The sequence below is a fragment of the Callospermophilus lateralis genome, chromosome 14 (genome assembly GCF_048772815.1).
Source record: "Callospermophilus lateralis isolate mCalLat2 chromosome 14, mCalLat2.hap1, whole genome shotgun sequence".
Lineage (NCBI taxonomy): Eukaryota > Metazoa > Chordata > Mammalia > Rodentia > Sciuridae > Callospermophilus > Callospermophilus lateralis.
The window spans coordinates 100,347,909-100,370,052 of record NC_135318.1 but is presented as its reverse complement, the minus strand read 5'-3'; the positions used below and the strand labels follow the sequence as shown (position 1 = coordinate 100,370,052).

At 37.4% G+C, this 22,144-nt stretch overlaps 1 protein-coding gene across 46 annotated transcripts in view; it reads right to left on the bottom strand.

Moving 5' to 3' along the window:
- The window catches only part of Map4k4 (mitogen-activated protein kinase kinase kinase kinase 4), a 184,446-nt gene that overhangs the window by 67,575 nt on the left and 94,727 nt on the right, over window positions 1–22,144 (bottom strand). For all 46 annotated transcript variants that reach the window (XM_076833221.2, XM_076833225.2, XM_076833232.2 and 43 more), the window contains 3 exons: window positions 6,916–7,041; window positions 4,828–4,938; window positions 350–440 (listed from right to left, as the gene is read on the bottom strand). In XM_076833221.2, coding sequence (XP_076689336.1) covers window positions 350–440; window positions 4,828–4,938; window positions 6,916–7,041 — 328 coding nt within the window. The remainder of the gene's footprint in view (window positions 1–349; window positions 441–4,827; window positions 4,939–6,915; window positions 7,042–22,144) is intronic.

Here is a 22,144-nt window from a genome sequence, read left to right as displayed (position 1 = left end):
TGTACAGAGAACAAATCAGAGGAGAAGCCCAAGAGAAAGGAGGTTGGAGCCTGGCTAAGCAGTAAGTCCAGTCCCCACATTTTTAAGAACAGGAACAGAAACAGAAAACATGGGTAAAAGAATAAACTTTTAGAAGCTTGGGTTGTAGCTTAAGTGGTAGAGTGCTCGCTTAGCACCTGTGAGGCACTGGGTTCAATCCTCAGCACCACATAAAAATAAAATAAAGATATCGTATCCACCTAAAAAACTAAAAAATAAATATTAAAAAAAAAAGAATGAACTTTTAGCTAAATGTAAACAGGGCAGCAAGTTGCCTGAGGGGCAAGTATGCCACACATCCCTCACATACCAAGTTTCACCTCTGCATTCTCCGTAAGCAACACATTCTGGCCCTTGATATCCCGGTGAATCACATGGTGAATGTGAAGATGTGCCAGTCCCTGAAAAGGACAGACAGATTAGAATTTTAGTTCTTTGTTCCCGTAAGTAAACACCCAGCAACACACCTTTTGTAACAAAGTATACGTGATCCAAAAAGTTTCATTAAGTTCATAATTAGGACATAAAATTTTCTTTTAGCACATACCTAGGAAGACATCACCAATACTATCATATAGAAGAAACCCACCTAACCACAACTTCAACTGGCTAGTTTTCCCCTCCGCAACATGAGCACTTGTTAGCTGTGCTTTTAAGACACACTTTAGATTACCATCTACAGTTTCTCTGCTATAATTTGTGCTATTTGTGTACAGGGTGGTTCCTTTCCCACGCCAATGTCTATCTTTCAGTGGGTGACCATGGGTATATTTGCACTAGACAAATCCCAAAAGAAAAACAAAGGGCTAAAGCGGATTTAAATCTAGTTATAGAATGTCATCTTGTCTTCCCACTGTACAGTGACAAACTGCTAAGTGTTGATCAATTCCATCTCTACCCAAAGTGTAAAATGATTCTGAAAAGAGCCTTGTGTTGAATTAAAATATCTTTCTTTCCCAAGAAAACAAACCCTACTGCGCATATAGCACTTTTTGATGACCTTCTATCTGGAATGAAGCCCAAGAGCATGTCTCTCTTGAGAGGTAGTAGAGGAACAAAACCACATGCTGCATCCAAATATGGTCTGAAAGATAGCAGCCATCATTCTCACAACTGATTTGTTTGTTTTATCCTTAACTGGAGAAGCTAAATATGAAGCCTGTCTCCTTAAGATACCAGCAACCTATATACTCTGAAACATCTTGATCGAAAAGTGTATATCAGGGCTGGGGCTATAGCTCAGTGGTAGAGCACTTGCCTAGCACAAGTGAGGCACTGGGTTCAATCCTTAGCACCACATAAAAAATAAGTAAAAGTATGTTGTCCATTTACAACTACAAAAAAAAAAAAAAAAAACTTTTTTAAAAGGTAGATCACGAATAAGGATTTGATTATTTTTATGAGATTTGTTATTAACATTACTTCGTAGGATATGAATTAAATATAATAGTCACTGTAGAAGATAAATTTTTCTAACATGGGGGGCTCTAAATTCATTTATTATTCTGCCTATGAAATAAAATACCTTATTTGATGGCTGTTTACTCTTTATAACATGGGATGTGCATATTATCCCAATAAGCACTGAATAGAGAAAAATGTCTAAAAATATATGGTCCCTTAGTGCCCTAGTTAGATAGAAAGGAAATATGTCCTCCTGTTAGCATGATTTGACATGGAAGAGCCAAGGAGACAAAAATGTCTACTTCTATTACTTCACATGAATTTGTTCTCTAACTTATAAAACCCCATTCTTATACTTTTTCACAGGCTTAGCAACAAACATTAAGTATCCATGTCTTCTCAAACCCATGTAGGCCTACATCCTGTTTCATTGCCAGCAGTAAATGCACATGAAACCCTGCCTATCTTCCTGTCCGCACACTGCTAAGGGATCACAACTTCTGCTTGGGAAACTGCTCAAGGTGTGTCTTAACAGCTCGGTAATGATGTTAACTTGAGTTATGATTATTCAGAACAATGAATATATTTTTTGTATGAAGTACCCAGGACTGTTTGTGACTATTCTCATGCCAGAAGACAGGCCACAATTACTTCTCCTCAGTAGAGATAAGTCGGAGATAGCAAGTCCAAATACTCAGTAAATACCACATGCTCAAGGAAACTAATCAACGTTTCAAAACTAGGAAATATTTTTCCTGAAATATATTCCTCAGCAGTGGTTATAGAAAGCTCTAGGTGCACATTCTACGTATGAAATACCAGTTTCTATATAAATGAGAAACTATTGCACAAAATATAAATGTGGAAGTGCACTAAAAAGAACATACTGGCTTACTGGTAAACTTTGTGGTCCAGAGAGTTTCAGTGGGTTGGCCTAAGAGAACACTTCTGCTGAGGGCTGAGGCCTACATATTCCCAACCCTTGCCCCTTAGAAGATCTCAACATATCATCTAAATCTATTATCTTTTATCTATTAAGGAACAGGGAAAAGTTCTGTCACTATAGATACCTGCTACCCACAACCATGTCTGTGATAAACCGGGTTATCTGTTCAGTGGTGGTTGCCCTCCTTTTGCATGAAACCTCATCTTCATCTTACTATTCCACTTTCTCTACCAAAGCCAACTCTTGGCAACTCCTGTAACAAATACACACCAGAAGAGATACACTAACTCTCCATAAGGCATTTGTATGCTTTAAGTTAATCTGAACTTTTGTTGTAGGAAAAACTCCCATTCTAGATGATAATAAAAAAGAAAATTCTTGTTTTAGACACTCAGAGATGGAAAAGAATTGTAGCATCACAAAAAGATGTCCATTTGCCTATCACACTGAAGTTGATTAGGAGCTACAAACAAATGCAGTTTCTTTTCAATGCTGCCCGAGATTGATGGTAGTAAGAGAGTTAAATGTACATATTATACATGACAGGTAAACAATGCTTGCTGGGTATACAAAAAAATATAAACTATCTTTGATGTCTTTGACATCTGGGACATTATGCTAGAAGCTAATAATTCCCTGCTTAAGAAATCACATTATAGAATTATATACAAAAAAGATATTGTATACATGTTCAAACAGAGAATACTAACTACATAGTAACAACACATATGCACAGAATACAGTAAGTGCTTCATGAACACTGATTTAATTCCAACAATAGTAATTTCATAGTTGGTCTCTGTGATGCCCAGAAAGTACACAGTAAATGAGCAGAAGCAGCAGCAGGACTCAAACCCCCAGTTGTGACTGACTCCACCATCAAAACCTCTTAACCATAGTTTCACCCTGCCTGCTGTTTACTGTAATCTTTCACTTGTGTAGGACAGGCTAATTAGCTTCTCACTTTTAGGCTCTGCTTCCTACAATAACCATAAAAGACTCTTATAATATTTTAACAGTGATATGTGCACATGATTATAAAAATATGGTCCATATACCTCTGCACTTCCTATTGGTAGACTATTTAAATAAAAAGAAACTAAACATTTATTTAGGAATTCTATATGGCAGTTTTTAAATCAGTAGCCCTGTATGAATCTTATATTTTGTTTCTTCTTTACAGGTAAAGCTACTGACTTTACCTATATGAAGAAATAAAATAACTACTACTTAAAGTTTTTTTTTTTTTTTTAATTAGTGGGGAAAGCAGAAGAACTGGATTTCATTTTAACAACACAGTGTTTATTTTTAAAACATGGCAGGTAAATAAAAGTGCATCAAGTAATTTAAGTTTGTAATTTAGGGTTAAAGTAGAAAGAAATATGGTAATGGCTGAATAAAAAAAGACACCTATTAGTAAGTTGCGTACAACTTTAAAATATGAAATCCTAAAAACCCTCTGCCAATGTATCATAATGACTTTATTATTAAAGAAACCACTGCTGCTAAAACAGCAGTTCAGAACCTTACTCTAAGATCATTAGGCAGCTTTGCAACTGGCTATAAATAACATTAAACATTAGAATTATTCTTTGTAAATACTGTTACAGATTCTATCACCTAATGCCAAAGTCTGCAAGATGATTTTGAAACCAGCATTTAGCACAATGAACCTTGATTTATTAAGCACAGGATACCATTTAAAACCAATAGTTCTGAGATTATTTCTCTTCCTTCCACTCTTAATTTCCTTTTAAATCTCCAAAGGAAATTCCTACTGCAATTAGGTCTGAACACAAATTCTCGGAGAAACACACAAAAACTACAGATGTCCCTGGGTGTCCAGGTGGGAGCGAAGAGTGCTTATGCCATGGTATCCCTCAACACCTTCTTATACCAAAAATCTAAGGATGCTCAAGTCCCTTATTTAAAATGGTATGGTATCTTCATATAACCTACACACATTCTACCACATACTTTAAGTCACATCTAGATCACTTATAATAGCTAATACAGTATCACAGCTACATAAATAATTTGCTATTTTATCATTTAGGGAGTAATGATAAGTCTACAATCACAGTACAAAGCAATTATTTTTTTGAATATTTTTGATCCACAAATGCACAGTCTGTGGATATAAAAAACTAATTTTTTTTTGTTTAAGTATACTTTCTTTACGTGGGCTGGGGATATAGCTCAGTTGGTAGAGTGCTTGCCTTACATGCACAAGATCTTGGGTTCAAGTGCCACACCCACACAAAAATGTATACTTTCTGCTTAAACCACCAAACCTAGATGGCTATACAGAGACCTAGGTTGTCAAAAATAGAAGTATCTGATAGGTATAACTAATGCAAAGACAACATTGGAGCTAGGAAAATGCAAATGTAAATACAAGATCACCACTGAGGCACGGTAGCTCCTGCTTTCCTTACCCTCAGGATCTCTCTGGAGATGTAAGCAATCCAGTCTTCCTTGAGTGTGTTTCCTTTGGTGTTCTTCACAAGGTCTGTGATGGACCCTGCCCCACAGAACTCCATAACAAGCTATAGGGCAGACAAGACACATTGTGATTAACACACCAGCTTTCAGTACACTTACCTTGCAGAGAAGTGAGGAAATGCAGTTCCATTCACTCCCTTTCCTGGACACTTAGGCATGTGATCATTTTAGAGGCATCCAAGTTAATGACAGCTCATTCTATGGCCCTGTGTATTCACTCTGCACATGTGGTCTGAGAGACTGGGAATGCCTAACACTCTATAGCATGTACCAGCCAAGATGCCTCTTCTAAGCATGTGGGCACAAAAGTGCCATTTGTTCTTTATCACTGCCCAATTATCAGAAATCGGATTCAAGTGCGCCCTTACATTCTTTCTCATTTTAACCTCAAACATGTTCTATTTTTCATACTTTATCATTATTAAATCATTTCGTATCAACTGGGTTTAATTTAAAAGGATAATGCTATTTTTTTAGAAATTACATAATTTTAATGCAGTATTTATATCTGATTGAAAAATGATTACAGCTTTATTTATTTGTATATAAACAGAAATTAACTATTCTAAAAGTTTAATGACTGAAGTTAGATAATAGAGTATTTTTTCCCTTCTAACTAATGTGAAACATCATCTTGAATAAAAATGTCTTCATGAAGATATAAGGCTACAAAGTGTTGATTTCAGAAATTTTCCTAAATATTTACTGTTTTTAAATTAAGTATTATCATTAATTCTTGATTGACAAAAATTTTCTTATATTCTTTGCCTCACTTCCAGGTAGTCACAAAAAAAGAAGAAATTCACTGAGTTTTCATATCAACTGACTCCCACATAAAATTCTTATTATTTTTCTTCCAAGATCCTAATTTCCTTGCTATTATATGGTCACATTCCTCCTGGAAGATGCCAATTTGTTCCTAAAAGACAAAGCTAACTTTTTTCCATGCAATGTGTGAAATCAACAGCAAAGTAAACATTTAGTTTATCTTCAACAAAAAAGGCTAAGGAAGCATTTAGAATCCACCAGCTACTGACCTTTCTTTGCTTTTCATTCCTGTCCCTTGCCAAGTTTTTTTTCTCCATATTTTTTGTTGGTGATTATAGTTGTAAATAACAATGTTACATATTGGTACATGCACACAATACTACAATATAATCTGGCTAATATATTCCCCAGCACTTTCCCTTGCTTCCTTATCTCCCACCCCTTGGTCCCTTTTCCTCTGTTGTTTCTCTCCCCTAACCCACTCCCTCTCTGGGGGATCGGGTGGGGGGCCCACCAGGGATTGAACTCATGGGCACTCAACCACTGAGTCATAACCCCAGCCCTATTATGTATTTTATTTAGAGACAATGTCTCACTGAGTTGCTTAGCACCTTGCTTTTGCTGATGCTGGCTTTGAACTCGTGATCCTCCTGCCTCAGCTGCCTTAGCTACTGGGATTACAGGTGTTCACCGCTGCACCCAGCTATTGTTTGTATTCTTGATGATTACCATTCTTACTTGGCGTGAGAGAAAATCTCGGTGTAGTTTTGATTTGTGTTTCCCCAAAAATTACTAATGATGTTTAACATTATTTCATGTTTGTTAGCCATCTGTGTTTCTTCTTTTGAGAAGTATGTGTTTAATTTGTTTGCACATTTATTAATTGGGTATTTGGTTTTTTAGTGTGAAGTTTTTTGAGTTCTTTATATATTCTACACATTTGTCCTCTGTCAGAAGTATAGCTGGCAAAAATTTTCTCCCATTCTGTGGGTTTGTTCTTCTTATTCCCAATTGTTCCTTTTGCTTTGCAGAACCTTTTTAATTTGATACATTTCATTTATTAACTCTCTGCATTATTTCCTTTGCTTGTTATATTGAGAAAGCCATTGCCTGTGACTGATGTACTAGAGTGCTGATCCTACGTTTTCTTCTTGGAATTCCATTGTTTCTGGTCTACCCTGGCACAATTCTTAATGCGCTTAAGAATACACCACAAAGAAAAGCCCACAAAATACTCAGAAACACATGCCTACCCAGAGTTGGTCATCGTGTCCTGGGGGGCTCTTTTTAATAAAAGCACCATAATATGTTGCAATATTTCTATGATGAGAATATTTCTTCAGCATGTTTATCTCCAGTTTAATTTCTTCTTCTTCATCCTTAAGAGAGAGGGGAGGAAAAAACAACACACAGCTTTTGAATGATATAGGGGACTTTATTTTCCCCCCACATATGCAATAACAAAAGAAGTTAAAGTTCTCTGTCCCTCAAGAAACAAAAGATTGCTTCATTCTCAGGGTTTCAAACTTGGCTTTCCCGTATTCTCTTATTAAAATAAGATAAGCAACGGAAGAAAAGATGACTTTGGGTGAGATGGAGGGTTAGGGGAATGAAGGAAACAAATGGTGGTATAAATCTGGAAGAAAAAAAAAACTGTTCTTATGAAAGATGAGAGCTAAGAAGCCTGTGGTCTTCACTTTTCTCTTACATACACCTAGGGAAGAAATTCCAGCCAGGGACAACTTGGAGGTTGTGAATAGTCTAGGTACATGTGTACACATGCAACAAAAAGCAACAGAGCACACACTCATAATATTTTAGATGAAAGCTCAGCTGGGTGTGGTAGCACATGCCTGTAATTCAAGGGACTCAGGAGGCTGAAACAGGAGGATTGCAAGGTCAAAGCAACTAAGCAACACTCTACCTCAAAATAAAAAGGTCTGGGAGATGTGGCCGAGAGGTTAAGTGCCTGAGGGGAGGGGAGAGGAGGGAAGGGATGAGGCAAAGCAGGGAGGGAGGCAGGAAGGAAGAATGAAGGAAGGTCCTGTCAATATCATTAATTAGACATTAATGATGAGAAGAAATGGGAAAAGGAAAATAAATAAATAAATAGTCCAGTTGTGCATTACTGCTTTGGAAACCAAGCAGAATAAGACATGTAGTCACCCTAAAGTAGTATTCTCAAAATCCATAAACACAGTGCCTTAGTGCATTAATAGATGATAACTACCAATACAGCAACAGAAATCACATGGCCAAAAGTGCAGTCTACAAAATAATTCTCATTCTAACCCCATACACAGGAAAACCTTCCATCTGTGATTTAAATACTGCCATGCTGAAAGGAGCAATGAAAAGTAAAATACTCAATAAAAGTGTCTTAATTAATTACAAACAAAACCAGTATTTAGATTGGCCAATATAGAAAAACAGACCTGTTTAAGATCTTTCTTCAAAAGGAATCTTATACTAAAACAGAACAGGGTGGTGATTTTTATTAACAGTACCAGGAAGCAGACCCCAAAGAAAACCAGAAAGTCCAATTCATCAAAAGCTTTACTTGTGCTTTTTCTACGCACTCACATTCATACACCAAGAATGATGGACATAATACAGTAATGTGCCTGCTCATTGTCAGGGGGAATATTGAGTCTGTTTGCTCTGAACTCTCCACAACTTGCTCTAGAGAAGCTACCTACTTGGTCCAAGTAGGAAACAGTCCAGGACAACCCTAAGGAGATCCTGTCAAGACAGAAAGGTTCTTAAAAAAAATTAGAACATGTCAAAAATCACAATCAGGTTCCTACAGAATGCCCTTTATGCCCCTATTGAAAGGGCTCACTGATCCAAATATTCATTTACTGCAGGCAGGTGATCAGAAAGGTTTGATTTTTCTATTCTTGTTCAAAATCAGTAACCTATAAGCTTTCACAAACACACACAAAAAAGAGCAATATTGCACTATAAAAGGAAAAAAGTCAAAATATTCATTTTAATTTTGTCTTAGTAGAAAGATCGGCCAGCTGATTACTTTGCATACTTTATGAATTTATTGGATTACAGAGGCTTGTTTTGTCCTATTCCTTACCCCTTCTTCCCTTCATGCCTACTTCTAGTGAAACTATTACCAGGGTCACTGTTCCTCTCATACTCTGCCAACACATTTCACTTCTTGACAAAAAGTAAATGCTGTTCAAGAGCATCCATGAGAAGCCAGGTGCAGTGGAGCATGCTTGTAATCCCAGTGGCTTGGGAGGCTGAGACAGGAGGACAGTGAGTTCAAAAACAGCTTCCACATAAAAATAAACAAATAAAGGTATTTTTTTAATGATACCATGAGAAAAGAAAGAAAGAAAACAACCAGCTCACCAAAAGCAAGGCAATAAGCAACTCAGTGAGATCCTGTCTCTAAAATACAAAATAGGGCTGGAGATGTGGCTCAGACAGGAACTCGGAGTGCCCCTGAGTTCAATCCCCTCCAAAAAAAAAAAAAAAGACTATCCATGAGAAACCTGATCAATAATTAAGGATCATGACATTTTTGATGAATTTCAATGAATTTTTTTCTTTTAGTGACACAAATTAGAGTCTTCCAGGATCTGATTTATTCACCACTCTACGAAGACTGGAGGGCTTCCAGGTCACTTGATGTTTTCATATCCCAATGAAACAAAAATCAAGCACACATTTTGGAGTGTTTAAGGGTTCAGTACCATGCCGGTGCTCCCATAGACCGCATATAGATATTGGTAAAAATGGCTGGCAGAGTATCCTGGGGGCATATTTAACTGATAGAGACACACCATTACTTTATGTAATGAAACCATGATGCATCAGGAACCATAGGACTCACACTGTAACATCTTCAGAACTGGGCTGCACCTTGGAATCAATGAAACATTGATAAACAAGTAGTTTAATAGCTTTTTTAACAAGACTGAACCATTCAAATATCATCTAGAAATATAGTGATCAGACCAATGTCTCTTTCAAAACTATTTCCCAGGTCTTGAGGAGTCAAATTCTGAAGCACATGAAAATCATATTCTCCTCTCAAAATTATTGGTTTAGGATAATGTATACAGATACTTTGAATATTCCCTCTTTTATGATTTTAAAATAAATGATTAATAGACATGAAATAAAAGGACATTTAGCACCACTAATTGTCATTCACTGTCTAATTATGAATGCCCACTCCTGGAGGGAAAAAAAAATCAGAAATACAGAATCTGCCCAATGGCTCTGAGCCAACTACAACGGGAATCCTAATTATGACTAATGCTATTATACAGAATATACAGTATTTTATGTTGAACCAACTTCTGAGTTCCAGTCTCCCTTTGGAATTGTTGCAAATTTTATGCCAAATGGGGGTGGGTGGGATATAACCATTATATAAAGCACATTTTTGCTGGTATTAAAGAATATTTATTACTAAACTGTATTTGGCGCAAGATTAAGATACACAGAACACTTGTGAATATATACATTAATGCCGTGGCAACAAGGTGAAATACAGAAGTTTCGTGGTCTCAGGCTAACACTACATAGTATGTACCAATGAAGCAAGACATAGGTCAGGCAGTTAGTGTTAGTCAGATCAGGAAGATGGAAGCTGCTTCAAAGGGAAAGAAAATGCTAATACTGCAGGATACATCCCCTACATTCTTGGCCAAAGTCAATGACCCTGGGATATTGAAATGTTAATGCCTTTAAGACACATCCCCCTCCCCCTCACTCAAGGCCAAAGTCACCTGCCTCCAGAGGGACAGTTCCTCCCAGTGGGGAATTATTAATGAGTATTCCCTGGACTGCTCCCCTGTAAAATGGGGATAGGTATCCCTGAATTGCTCCTTTCCTACCTTTTTGCTGCATGGGTGGGATAAAAAGACAGAAAACCTGTAAACTGAAAAACAAGATTCATCCCTCTCATGGACACCCAGCTCTGGGACCCCTTCTTGTGTTAATATTTTCTTTAAATAAAATTTGCTTTCTACACTTGCCTTAGCATTTCTCGGGTATTCCAACTTCAACCTAGGGGAAAAGGGAACTTTCACTGGTAACAGGCAGTAACACTACCATTACCACCAAAACAAACAGCTTATTTAGCTAAAGAAGATACTACACTAAACAAACTTGGGGCTGGCTAGAACTGAAAAGTAAAAACAATAACAAATCCCACATATGAAAAGAAAATTGGATTGGCAAAATTACATGGCTTTATATATTTTGTATTGTCAGAGTGCAAATTATTGTGACCTTTCACAATCTTTCTTCTTTAGGAGGCCACATCTTACACAAATGGAAGAAAAAAAAACTAAAAAAAGAAAAGAGAAGAAAAAAGGAAAAGAACAGGGTGACCTGACAGGGAGATCTTTTGGGAAAGAAAGGAAGACTTCCTTCTGTTTTTTTTCCGAGAGGCAGCTGCTTGCCTCCCCCAAGTCCCCACCCCCAGCCTCCGTGGTGTTTGAATGCAGCTGATGCCAATTAGCATTTTGGAAGTGGAAGCCAACTCTCACAGAAGAAAAAAAAAAAAAAAAAACAGGTCTTTGTCTCTGGCTGGAATGAATTAGTAGATGAAGTTTTCAGTTGCCTCACCTGGCGGTGAAGAGGATGGGGGAGGGGAGAACATCTGCATAGTGGTAATTTTCACAAGGAGCATTGGGTTTGTGAATGAGTCATATAACAAGTCATGCCCACTCCACCATCTCAGCACACAGGGGTGCATATTATTAGCATTTTGTTCTTTGTTTTTTAATGTTCCCTCAAAATGAGGATTAGACTCTAGTTACCTAAATTCTCTCATTCCACTGATCTAGGTAGCTGTGAAGATAGGCAAACTTCATATAAGTTAAACTTCACATCCTAGGATTCAACAGGACCAGGAAAATTATCTGAGCTAATCATCTTACCACCTAGCTTCCATACTTTACAGAACTAAGTATCACTCAGGGACAGGTGAACAAATAGGAAAGGGCAATTGATTTTTACTGTATTAGTTGGAGAGAGGGCTGTAAAAATGAGATATACAACTGGCAGATTTCTGTACCAAAATGTACAACTAAATGTACATTTAATGAAAATACCTATTTCTGAAAATCAGTTTTACAGATTGTTTTAGAAAACTACTATTGAGCTCTTCTTTATGACTGCAGTTTTTTTTTTTTATTTAAACACATGAAAACTTTATGCAACTTAAATTCACTGACTATTCAACTTAACATATATGAAGAAACTATGCAGGATAGATTCTAGAACAAAATTAAGGTTAGAAATTTTGGACAAAAGGAAGGAATGACAAGATCCCAACCCAAAGGGCAATTAGTCCCAGAATAAAATCCCAATAGGAAAATTGCAAATTTAACAAAGCCAAAATAGAAATCATATACATTCAAGACATTCAAGACAGCATGCTCAAAAAAAGCAGTGTTTGGAACACACTTCAAACTAAAAGGCTCTATTTCTTAAATTATACATAATGTCACTATTATTTGTATATGTACATCATTTAATAAATTTCATTCGCCTATACCTTGCCTCCCAGTCCCCTTCTTCCACTCCACTGGTCTCCCTTCTAATTTCACAGGATCAAACCATCCCCTTTCCCCTTTTTTCTCTCTAGCTTTCACAAAGGAGAACACACAAGTCCCTTGATTTTCTGGTCTGTCTGGCTCGTTTGCTTAACACAGTGCTCTACAATTCCTGCATATGTCATACTTTCATTCTTCTTCTTTTTTTTTTTTGTTACCAGGGATTGAACTTTGAACTCAGGGGCATTTGACCACTGAGCCACATTCCCCAGCCCTATTTTTGTGTTTTATTTAGAGACAGGGTCTCACTGAGTTGCTTAATGCCTTGCTTTTGCTGAGGCTTGCTTTTGAACTCTGGATCCTCCAGTCTCAGTCTCAGGAGATGCTGGAATTACAGGCAAGCACCACCGACACTGGATTCATTCTTCTTTATAGCTGAATAAAACTCCATTGTGTGTGTGTGTGTGTGTGTCCGCGTGCGTGCGTGACATTTTCTTTATCCATTCATGTGATGATGAATACTTATGCTGGTTCTTTAACTTGGCTAAACTGAATTACACTGCAGGGAGACATGCTCTGCATCTGATACTGAATCAATGAATTTCTTCTGGAATTCCAAAGTCAAAACATAAGGTCCTGAAGCCCTAAAACTGTTTTCCATCTTTTTTGTCTAAAGGCACAATACACAATTTTTTTTAAAGATAGAACAAAGTTTTCAAAGAGTCCTCTGCATCTCCTTCATCTTCTACAAAGTTTACCTCTTCTATTTCAATATAATTCTATCACTCAGTTGGTATCCAAAACCTTGATAACAGAAAATTACATAACAACATTCACCTAGAAGAACAGGGGAAGACTTTAGATAAACTTAATGATGCAGCATGGTAAATACAACTTATTCCATTTCCCACTACTTCACGCACTCATAGACAATTATGAGACTGCTGCTTCCAAGAAACCACAAGGAAGCCCCAAATACACCTCTGCCTTAGCCCACCACCACCCGCCAACACCAAAAAGCTCAATATGGCAATCTTAAATAATAAAGCGAAATATGGCAGATTGCTATTTTCTCTAGGCTCTAAAAGAAACTTCAAAGTCTCATGTCATTAACCTGCAGAAATCAAGTCAAGTCCCAATATATAAGGCAAAACACCATGGGTTCAAGTATCTTCAACAATACAACTCGTGCCAAATACCATACATACTAGTGCCAAAATACCCTACCAAAAACCTTAATTGTACTCAAACTTTTTGAGATCCAAAATTCTTTATTATGAAATGGAAAAAGGAAGCAAAATCTAAAACACTCTGTAGATAACAAGAGTATGTCCCTGACATCAACATTTTGCCAATTACAATCAATGCAAGTCTGCGTATGTTTAGACAACTACATAACATATTTTAATGAATACACAGGGGAAAATAAGAAAAGCTTCCAAAGATTATTTCTATAGATAGTTTCTTCTTTAACTTTACAATTCTGTACAATTATCATGGCTAGTTTCCTAATAAGGAAAAATAAATATAGAGTTAGATCAGAAGAGGTATAGGCCCATAAGAATGCAAATCTTTTTGTCAACTCCCACAGTCTGCCTCTCCTCTGTCCCTAGAAGGAGGAGTGTCCTCTTGCCTCCTTGCTACTCTAGGGTCACTGCTATCCTTCTGATATGACTACTCCACCAATGGTCAGAGGTGCAAAAGAGCCTGATAAACTAGAGCCTTGTTGGTTAAACTGTACCAAATGGTTCTGACCTTGGCCTTAGGGTCATTTCTTCATATTTGTACCAATCCAGACCCACAACTTCTTAAAATCAGCTCTTTGTAGGTTTATGTCATTCTTGGAACAGAAGAAGAGGGTAAATGGAAAATTGTTGTACTCTGTCTTCATTTTCCTGACCTGCCAGAGGGTCCCTGAAGCAGCACCTGGTCTCACTCCTTGCAGACCCTTGTCTAAGCCAGAAGCAAACTCCATGAAACTTCCTACAGTACAAGTAGGAAACTAATAATATGTACACAGAACAGTGTTGTTTAAAACCCTAAATCCAGCTCCAAGTAAACAATGGCAACATCTGACCACAGCTCTGAAGACAGTGTTTTAAGCAATACCTGTTTCTGCATTTCATACTGACCCCATCTGTGCACAAGTATGCACCTGCTTGCATACTTGACATGGTGAATTAGATCAAGGCTAGACTCTAAAAAGAGTGATCAATAAAAAAGAATGAAGAAACTTTTACTCACAGCCAAGATAAAACTATCAAGGGCCAAATGATTTAACCTCCTACTTAAACAAGTAAAATTAACCAAACATATGAAAAGAGTTTAGAATATCAGGCAATGCAGGACAGTGATCCCTGCGAGGTTGCCCTGCTTATTACCTCTTACAAGAGATTCCAGGCTACAGTCCAGAGAAAAGAAACTCAACTACAGTCCAAAGGAGTCTATGAGTTAAGAAGATAGAGCTGAGTCTCTGGAAAGACCACGTCAACTACAGGTACAGGACAGAATTCCAAAGAGTTTCACAGAAAGCAAGTAAGGCAAAGATCTGAGAATCTGCCTTGAAGATTCAGTATAGCTCCATCAGTTATAGCATCTTCACCTCTGAGAAAACCACATACAGCCAGGCAAAGAGCTGAATCCTGAAAGGAGTCCATAGAACAGTATACCAGTGCTCACAGGGATGGGGAAAAATGCATTGTTCATATAACATTAGGGAGAGCACTCAATAGTGGGGCAAATTAGCCTTAGACCACATGCTGATCTGATTTTTTTAAAAAAAAATAAATTTTAAAAGAATGAAACTATTCCCAAATGACTGACTGTATTCTAGAACAAAGGTCAAGAATATTATAAAATGTAAGATATATCTAGTGAGGTAAAATTCATAATGCCTGGCACCTATCTTAAAATTAACAGGCATTCAAAGAAGCTAAAACATAGTGACTGGAGTTGTGGCTTAGCGGTAGAGCACTTGCCAAATAAATAAATAAATAAAATGCTTTGTGTTGTGTCCATCTACCCCAAAAGATAAATTTAAAAAAAAAGAAGAAGAAGAAGAAGCCCAAGTGTTTAGTAATAACCAGCAGAAACTGAAAACAAAAACCACTCAGTTAGAACAAAGAAGCTAAAGCATACATCCATGGGAAGAGGGACAGGGACCAACCAAATATAATCCAAAGGGTAGAATAACAGACAAAACCATTAGACAGCCCACAATCTACACCTCTACTGGTGGTCAGTATGTTCACAAAGGAACTCTAGGCTCAAATTATTTTATATTGTCCATTAAATCAGAACCCAGTGCATTCGGAAAGCAACAATTTAGATTTACAAATGCTTCAATTACTCAACCCAGGGTGGCAGGGTAAAAACTTAACAGATAGGAAAGTAGGAACAGATGGCCTACCACTAAAAGACTATAATCATTATCTTTGAAAAACTAAATCACACGTAGAAAAAAAACACTTCAATAAAATTAATATGCAAAGTCATCATTTTTAATCATATTATTAAAATAATTTGTTTAATCAAAAAAATCCTAAAGTTATGCCTGAATCAAAAATATAGACAATGTCAAAAAACTATTTTCTATAGCCCATACTTGGATAGGTGTTGGGGTGGGGGCACAGCTGACCAGTATTTACATAACATTTATCTTCTTTTAAGTCTCACTTTACAAATAGTGGCCAAGCAAAGATTTTTTGATGTCTCATGTTTTCTTTTTCTTCTCTTATTTTTCTTTTTCTTTTTTTTTAAAGAGTGGGGGGAGGAGAGAGAGAGAATTTTAATATTTATTTTTTAGTTATCGGCGGACACAACATCTTTGTTTGTATGTGGTGCTGAGGATCGAACCCAGGCAGCACGCATGCCTAGGCGAGCGCGCTACCGCTTAAGCCACATCCCCAGCCCCTTCTCTTATTTTTCTTGTCTTCATTTCTATCTTCTTAAACTACCTCAAATCCTACTTTATGTATTATTCTGGTAGCATTTCATGATATACCACAGTAGATGATTAAAAAAAGGAAAAAAGATGAAACAGAATAATGATCACTGGAGAAAAGCACTAAAATCCTCCCTTGGAAAACAACCTGATTCCTTCAGGGGCACCATTTGCAAACTAGTCATGCAAACTGACCTAACAAAAGTCAAGAGGGAGTTTGCTCTGAAACAAACCAGAATATTCAGTTAAAGCCCATGTGTAAAAGTGGGTCCTCCTTGGAAAAGTCTAGTTGGGTGCACAGAAATTCAAAAAATGTGCCCCCCCCTCCCCGGCTCACTCCAATTCCAACTATATATACACCACAGCCATGCCAACTGCAAATCTCGGGCTTCAGAAGAACCTAGAAAGGCAAATGAAAAAGTGCAGAAGCGGATTGGGGATGTGGCTCAAGCGGTAGCGCGCTCGCCTGGCACGCCTTGTGGCCTGGGTTCGATCCTCAGCACTACATACAAAAAAAAAAAGATGTTGTGTCTGCCGAAAACTAAAAAAAAAATAAATATTTAAAAAATTCTCTCTCTCTTTAAAAAAAAAAGAAAGAAAGAAAAAGTGCAGAAGCATAAAAACTACGGGAATTCAGACAGATAATTGCCTTTTATGGCCCTTCTCTACAAAAAAGCAAGTCCCAAGAAGTGACACGGCCTTGTTTATCTCAGTAGCCCAGCAGTGCTTGCTATATTAAACATGTTCCACTGTATACACCAGAACACCAATAAGCTGGATTTATTTTCAAAACAAAACAAGAGAATCCCAGAACCTCATTTTACTTATATATGGGATGAAGACAATACCTCATGGAACTCTAATCAGCTCTTAGCAGGTGAAACACAACCCAGGGTGAGCGATAAGTATCAACCCAGGGTCACAGATTTAGGTAACATGGAAAGACCTTCTGAGAGCCTAGCACATGGTGAGCACACATTATGATTTTTGGAAAATGAATTATAACTATCTCGGCTACTTTATTAACTGAATAATCCCAAATACAAACTGTGTCTGAAGCTGCCTGTAGAAAAGCCAGCCCCAGTTAACTCAGGTGATATGAACCCCTGCATCCCCCTTCCTGTTAGCAACAGTGAATAGAGAAACAATCAATTAAATGACAGGCAGGCTTACAATCTTGCTGCTGTGATGAGCTAAGAGGTCTGAGCAAGGATGCCAGGTGCCAAAATTGCCAACAGCAGAGTAATCTATTTTCTTCCCAACTGCTATATTTAGGTTGGGTTTATTACTCAAGAATGATCAGCAATGTGTGTCCTAACTACTTATGTTATTACCTCCATTCATACATGAACGCTACATACATACAACACTACTGATGTTCCTCCTGGAAAAACATAAAAAGATGTGGAAAGTTCATAGATACCAAGATGACTGGCAAGGAAAGAACCAATTCTCTTTCACATGTGATTCAACTGGGAGTAAGACAATCTGCTGCTGAGACTGACATTCCTCAACTGCATTATAGGAAAGTGTTGCTAAAGCCAGAATTAGACAAGCAGATAGGCAAGGGTCTGATCCAGAGGATATAGGGATTGAAATGTTAATTCCTTCAGAGCCCTTCCTCCACCCTTATCAAGATAACCTGCCCCTGCTCCAACCTGTTGCCTAAGGAAACCTGTCTCAGGGATTGTCCCTAGCTACAGAGAGTTGTAATTAGACCCTCTTCCTGCCCAGTTCAGGCCACCTTGGCCCCTCCAGAGCATCTGCTTCTCACCTTTTGGCCATCACACCAAGCATTTGCTGGGCCTAGTCCCATACCCAGGAAGGAGAGAGATAAGGGGAATAGAGTAGGAGAAAGAGGGAAGCATAGGATTTATACAAAGGCAGATCACCCTCACTTCTGGGGATACCAGGATACCAGTTATGGTCCCTTTCTTCTTCCCCCTCCCCCAAGAAGTCTATGTTACCTCCTTTTAAATAAACCCTGCTTTATATGCTTATCTTGGCATGCTTCTCTAATGTTATACTTCCACATGTGAGAAAGCAGAACTCTCACCGGTAACCGGCAGTAACATCACCACCACCGAGACAATAGACACTCATCCTGCAGCAACCCACGTGGGTGCATTCTGGGAAACATTCTAATATTGAATTCTCTGTATTTTTTGAGAAAATTATGTTTCATTTGAATGATTTTAGAAGGTATACAGGACTACTATTTACAAATGTGAAATTTTATTGCATAAGAAGTGTTTTTCAGATTTTATAAGGGAAGTCAATAATATAGGACTGATGTGATCCAATTGAAATAAACAAACAGAAGTTAAACTTCTACAAATTTTATAAACATAAATGGTGCTATCCTAGCTTAAATCTGTTTCTTAAACCTGATTATTCAGAAAAGGCGAAAAAGTGAATTTCTTTTTTTAGATCAGAACACAATTTCTTGCTATTAATCATTCATACGGCACTGTAGGTTAATCTACTACTTACACATTTCACAAAATTGTGATAAATCATTTTTAATCTACAAATAACTCATTAACTCGATATAAAACTTTTCCTTAAATGCATTCCCTCCATTCTGGAGTGTGAGTACTATGAAGACGCAGAATGGAGGCAGTGGGAGAAATCTGGGAAGAGGACCTCAAAACTCCACAGCTGCTCTCTGTCCACCAGCAGTCAAGTGATACCACTCCCTAAAGAACAACACAGTCCTCCCTCTCCTGGGATTCTCATCTCCTGCCACTCTGAATGACATGAAATAAAACATATGGTCAGAGATTGCCTGGAATCAATCTCCTGAGGCTGGCCAAGTCAGACCAATTTTTTAAAAATAAAATTCTTAGAGAGGATAAGGAAAAGAATGTAGTTGCCAAAAAGAGGACCATCAACTACTACATGCCTATCTTCAGAGTAATGGGGCAGGGGAATAGGACTTCTTCAACAAAGGAAAAATAAACCCATCACCATCATAAAAACAAACTCAAAGTAAATCTCAAATAGTATCTCCCCTCCAAAAATATATATGGATTTATACAGTCCAAAATTTAGGCCATTTAGTTACATGCTGAAATAAATGCTCCAGTAAAGACCCTTAAAAGTCATTTACCAATTCAAATAAGCCCAAAGGATACTCTCATTGAGACCTATCCAACTCATTTACCTCCAACCACCAATACAAACCACCAAATCCACCATCTGACATTACTCAAAAAATAAAGGCTAAGAAGTGGTTATGCCACTCTTCCTTAACAGCCTTTTCAGAGCTTGTCCATTCACCCATCCATTGGTTCAACACATGTGATTTGCATGTACGTATCATTCACAGCATGCACTGTGCCCTAGAGCTGGAGAACAGGCACTGGACAGGGAAATGGCTAGCTACTAAAAGAAACAACTGGGTTAACACTGACAGAGACTACAAAGCAGCACAAGGAAAAGAAACAGGCAAGGGCAACCAGCTGCCCCAGAGGATAAGGAAAAACCATTCAAGGTGCACTTGGGCAGATCTTATAGGAAGAAAAGAACTCTGGGAAGAGATAGCATCAAAGCAATCCAAATGAGGATCCACAGCACACAGAAATGATGCAAGCAAACCCAGGCACCAGAGAAAGTACATGCACATTCTTAAGCCCAGACTAACTATGCTATTAATAAAATACATCTATAAAGGATATCAAGAAAACACTCTCTTTTCTTACCAGAGGCTTGTAGCCTCACCTCTGAATCTATCAGCTTTATGCATAAGGTGCTCTCTTGTGCATGGACATTTACACACTGGTATATACTCAGCACCTAGTCTCTCTGAAGAATACTAAGCCTAAGACTAAAAACTGAAACACAACATAAAGAAACAGGGAAGATCAGTGGAGTAGGAGGAGAGTGAGGGAGGAAAGCAGGGAAGAAATTTGAAGAATGAATTTAATAAATTCATGTTATATTCTTATGTAAAAGAACCAAAGGGAATTTCACATTTATGTATATGTAGAAGCAAGGAAGTTTAGTAGAGGAGGGAGGAGTGGCGAAAGGGGAGTATGGGGATTGAAATCAAACACTTCACATGTATGATTTTGTCAAAATAAACCCCAAAACTATGCATAGTTCTCTAATAAAAAATGAAAACAACGACATACAAAAACACTATAATTTCTGTTTACAGAATTAATTGGGTTTATCAGTTTTTCTAACTAAAATTAGATACAGAAGGGGAAGTGAGTTTAAAATTTATGGTTCCCTAAGGCTTACACAACCTTTAAAGGTAAAACCGCAAAATCAAAAGGAAAGAAAAACATATGCCAATTAAGCTAAAGAGTACAGTGTAAAGGGGTAAGCTGATTTTGCAGTTGAGAACTAGAATTTCTCAATGGTTAATTTCCTTGAAGACTGACATCCTTAGTTACTTGGGGTGGGGGATCATAAAATCTTAAGAAATATTATAAACAACAAATTCTAGGGATAATTCTGTTTTTAAATGTATTCTGAAGTTTTTCAGATGTTATAAAAATAATTACCAGTTCAGAAGGAAGAATCCCCTACCATGTCCAGTACAAAAGTCAATGCAGTGAACTGCTTATATGTCAACAATGTGTGTACGTTAATTTTAATATATAAATTTCTAATAAATATATAAATTAACATTATATAAAGTCCAATGAAATTATTACATACACATAAAAATGCAGTGATACCATGGCATCTTTTCTAAACATTCCTTCAAAATGTATAGCAGCTACTTAAGAAGCTGCATCCCAAAACCAGACTCAGAGGTGCATGCCTGTAATCCCAGAGACTTGGGATATTGAAGCAGGAGAATCACAAGTTCCAGGATAGCTAGCCAAAGCAACATAGAGAGGCTCTGAGTAACTCAGATCTTGGCAAAATAAAACATAAGATTTCACTGCTGGTTTTGCTACCTATTATTCCAAACCAGCTATTCCCAACTTAGAATGAAGGAAAATAACATACCCACAGTATGGACACACAGGCACTGGGCTATGTGGTGTATGCTCAAATAAGACAGAGCTACTTCCAATTCACAGAAATCTTCACAACTGCTCAGAAAATAATCTTGGGCTTTTGAATCATTTGTCTTCTAACTGTAACTGGCATTATTCCATTATGTTCCAAATAGTTTTCATATAGTTGCAGAAGAGAACTATATTCTTAGACCAGATTGTTTGTTTGTTTGTTTGTTTGTTTTGGTGGTGCTAGTGATTGAACCTAGGGCCTTGTGCATGTGAGGTAAGCACTCTACCAAACTGAGCTATATCCCCAGCCCCTAAGACCAGATGTTTTTGAAGTTGGTGCTGTCGCACAAACATGTAACCCCACATCTATATCCACTGGTCACAGATAGGCCAGGCTACTGAATGAAGTAGCATGATATGTAAAACAGTACCTAACTAATATTTAAGTATCAGCAGAAATATACAGACTTTATCAAGAAGTTTCAAAATGTGAATTTCAAACAGTTATTATAAGACTTAAATCACAAATGGCTTTCTTGTTTTATTTATATTCAAATGAATTAATGAGGGCTGGGGATGTGGCTCAAGTGGTAGCGCACCCGCCTGGCATGCGTGCGGCCCGGGTTCGATCCTCAGCACCACGCACAAAGATGTTGTGTCCGCCAAGTACTAAAAAATAAATATTAAAAAAAATTCTCTCTCAAATGAATTAATGAAGATTATGACAAAAATCTTGTCATCTAAGAACTATCTGACAAGAAAAACATATCAATTCAATCCCCAGTATGTATAGTGATTAGTCTACCTTTCAAGATCTTGTAAGCCAATATGAAAGAACAACTAAAAATAATAAACACTTTTGTTCAGTACTATGAAGTTACTTAAACTGATCTGTTCTTTAGTAGTTTACAATCTAAAGGTCACACTGTCCTGTCCAGATGTATGGACAGAAGAAGTAACACTACATGAATACAGAATATATACATACTACAAGCTCAAAAACAGAAGTGTACTATGAAGTGGTAACTTTAAAAAG